The sequence below is a fragment of the Poecilia reticulata genome, linkage group LG4 (assembly GCF_000633615.1).
Source record: "Poecilia reticulata strain Guanapo linkage group LG4, Guppy_female_1.0+MT, whole genome shotgun sequence".
In the NCBI taxonomy this organism is placed as follows: domain Eukaryota; kingdom Metazoa; phylum Chordata; class Actinopteri; order Cyprinodontiformes; family Poeciliidae; genus Poecilia; species Poecilia reticulata.
In genome coordinates, this window is record NC_024334.1 from 3,574,146 (window position 1) to 3,577,156 (window position 3,011).

The 3,011-nt window shown below is 41.1% G+C and overlaps 2 protein-coding genes across 4 annotated transcripts in view; one reads left to right on the forward strand and one right to left on the reverse strand.

Moving 5' to 3' along the window:
• comp (cartilage oligomeric matrix protein) overlaps nt 1–760 on the forward strand; it is a 25,310-nt gene extending 24,550 nt beyond the window's left edge. For all 3 annotated transcript variants that reach the window (XR_533474.2, XM_008406322.2, XM_008406323.2), the window contains one exon: nt 226–760. The gene's annotated coding sequence lies outside the window, so the exon portion shown is untranslated. The remainder of the gene's footprint in view (nt 1–225) is intronic.
• Nucleotides 761–1,515: 755 nt separating this feature from the next.
• LOC103463137 (uncharacterized) overlaps nt 1,516–3,011 on the reverse strand; it is a 7,097-nt gene continuing 5,601 nt past the window's right edge. Inside the window, exon 3 of the mRNA XM_008406324.2 lies at nt 1,516–2,570. Coding sequence (XP_008404546.1) covers nt 2,353–2,570 — 218 coding nt within the window. The 3' untranslated portion in view covers nt 1,516–2,352. The remainder of the gene's footprint in view (nt 2,571–3,011) is intronic.

Sequence of the window (3,011 nt, forward strand, 5' to 3'; positions counted from 1 at the left end):
AGGGAGTGTCTTCAGTCCATATAATCAGCTACCCTCCTCTTTCTCCTCAGACGCTACAGACTTTTTTAGAAACTCTTCTCGGATGTAATGGTAAAAGCGTCTCCTTTCAGCGCTGAAAGTGAATAAAATAAGTAAAGTCTGAATGCTTTTCTTGGCTGATTTTATGCTCCGTGTGTCAATACAAATTATGATTCATCGATCGGGATTTCCATTCCCAACAATCAGTAATAAACAGAGAGAACCGGCCTTATGAGATGTGTTCAAATTGTTGGATCTGAAAATAAATCTCTGTCCTAAATGATGCCATTGCAAAGTCTTGTGAACAATAAATAAATCACGATTTAAGTAATTTATAGATGTGGAGAAAGTTGCTGCATCATGAAAACACAGTTGTAGTTTAAAAGCAGTAAACATTTATATTAAGATGCATATTCTTTTTATCAGAATAATGTCTGGTGCTGCTGGATCAGACATGCCTGGCAGCAAGACTAATCKAATACATGAAGCGTAAAACTGACAACAAACATTTGTGGGGCTAGCTACCTATGTAAACACTGAGTTGACTCTATAGTTGTCTACCTAATTATGCTGAAGCTTTAGCATAGTTAGCATAGCCAGTGACAGACATAGATTGATAGCTGTCCACCTGTTTTACCCACAACACTCGATTTTCTTCTTTTGACCTGTAAGTGGTTTRTATGACAAATAGCTATGCTAGGACCAGACTGCAAGATGTACAAATAAAGGTTTGACACAATGATAGAAGAGATTCTGGCTCTTATCTTGGTAGCATTCATTTCTAAGTGGGAAGCTATAGAACTACAAATCTACCATAACTGTGGGAGACGTGTAGACTGGCCTGGTTAAAGAATTGTAAACACGGTTTATCCTTCCAGCCATTGTCTTCAGAGGAGGTGGTGCACACCCTGGACAGGTCACACTGATAGCCTTATTTTAAATTCAGTCCACATCGAACACGTGTGTGATCTGCAGGCTCTGCTCATTTGCATTTTCACTGCGTCCTCGGAGGACAGCAGCTGGTCAGAGTTAGGAGAAACCTCGAAGGCGGCAAAGTTGTCAACGAATGGTTGGGTGTAGAAAACCTATACTGATGCACACATCATCAAAGTCCAAGTTATCTATGTTTATATCTAGCTAGCTGGCTAGTTATCTATGTTGCTATCTAGCTGGCTAGGCAGCTATCAGGTCAACTATGTAGGTGTCTAGCTACCTTTGTAGCTATCTGGCAAAGCTATTTGGCTATGTATCTAGGAACAAAAACTTCCTATCTATTTATCTTTGTAGCAGAGTTAATTGTGCTAAACACAGAAACAGTTCATTGTAGCTAGTGAGCTAGCTATCTGTGTAGCAAACTGTATAGTTATATAGATAGCTATACTGCTAGCTAGATAGCAACATAGATTGATAGCTATCTATCTCGACAGGTAGATAGCTAGATAAAAAGGGAAACTGTTCATAACTAGCTAGTTAGCTAGCTTCACGGTAACAAACACGTCTCATCTACAACTTTATTGATTCATAAATTTGAAAAAGGTTACAGTGACTGACAGCATCAAGTAAAAAACTGATATTTTTTCAGGGTTTTTTGTTCACCAGGTGTTAATAGGAATAACAGGAAACAGTGGGAACAGTATTTTTATAATATTTTACCTTACAGCTGCTGTATGTGCTTGAGAGGATGATCACAGCATGCAGAGGTTTTAGTGTCAGCAGCAGCATGCAGCCCTTAAAAGTGAGTTAAACATGTAAACGGACACTGAAAAAGCTACGCTGACATTCATCGTTTTCGCCAAAGCTCTTTTGTTTTTTTGCATTTGCGTGGAACAAAACGCTCAGCGGTGACTTAGCACTTTTTCACATCAAGCTAATAGCATGACGCTACAAAAAGGCTTTTCAAGGTGGATATTTTTTGCCTCGGTATTAACAACGTTGTGCACAGAAAGACCAGTCTGATGCAAAGTTAACACTAATTTACTGAGCACTGAGGTGCATATTTCAGGTGATAAATGTGAATACAGAGTGAAATACATTAAAGCKTGGTACTGAAAAGGTCATGATGACAGGGATGAAGCATGGGGGCCGGCGRGACAGTCCATCTGTAACCCAAATGAATCTGGTGCTGCTTCTCTTCACTGATCCTGACATGAAGGAGACCCATTAAAACAAACACCAGCTTCCGGCGACGAGGCCCAACGTCACGCAGCGTCAGCTGCTGTCCTGCAGGCCAAGCCGCAAAGGATTAAAGCTTCCACCCACAACCAACTGGTGATTCCACCCCAAACAGGAAGAAGGCTGCTTTGTTTCTCTCAGGACAACAACAGGAAGTCACGTTTAAGTCCCGGACTGAGAGTCGGGAAGATGGCGCTGGAGGGTTTCGTCCACGGTGAAGACGGTTTCCTCCGGCCGGCTGGTGTGGTTCAGCGATACGTAACCCATCTCCAGCAGCCGCGGCCGCTCAGCCAGGTCGCTCATCTCATGCATGTTGCTGGTGATGCAGCTGATCTCCATCTTGTTGCGGTTGGCGGATCGAGGCGGGTCAAACACCCAATCTGAAGAGAGATGAAAAAATGGAAGAGCAATGGGTGAAACTTGCGATGTTTTCGGACCTCAATGAAGGAGACTTGAGAGTCAGCGAATCAAACAGTTAAATACTGGATTTCAAATGTGTTATTTTTTATTTCTCCTGGACAAAGGTGGGCAAACTTCCACCAATGTGCTAATATAGCATGTCTATTTTTCATCTAGCAATTTAGCATTTCTGCTATTATCTTTGAAAACGCYAATTCAGTTTTTTCTGGATAAATTATAAACCGCTAACTTACTTGATTATTTTGAAAAATTAACGCTTCTACAACCTAATTTTTTAGGATTGATTAAACGAACAGTGAATTATTTGATTCTAAAGGTGTTATTTTTAATTAATCTTGGACAGTGGTGGATTTTCCACTGTTGGTGCGGCGCAGCAAATGAGCTACAGAGTTAGCAACAAC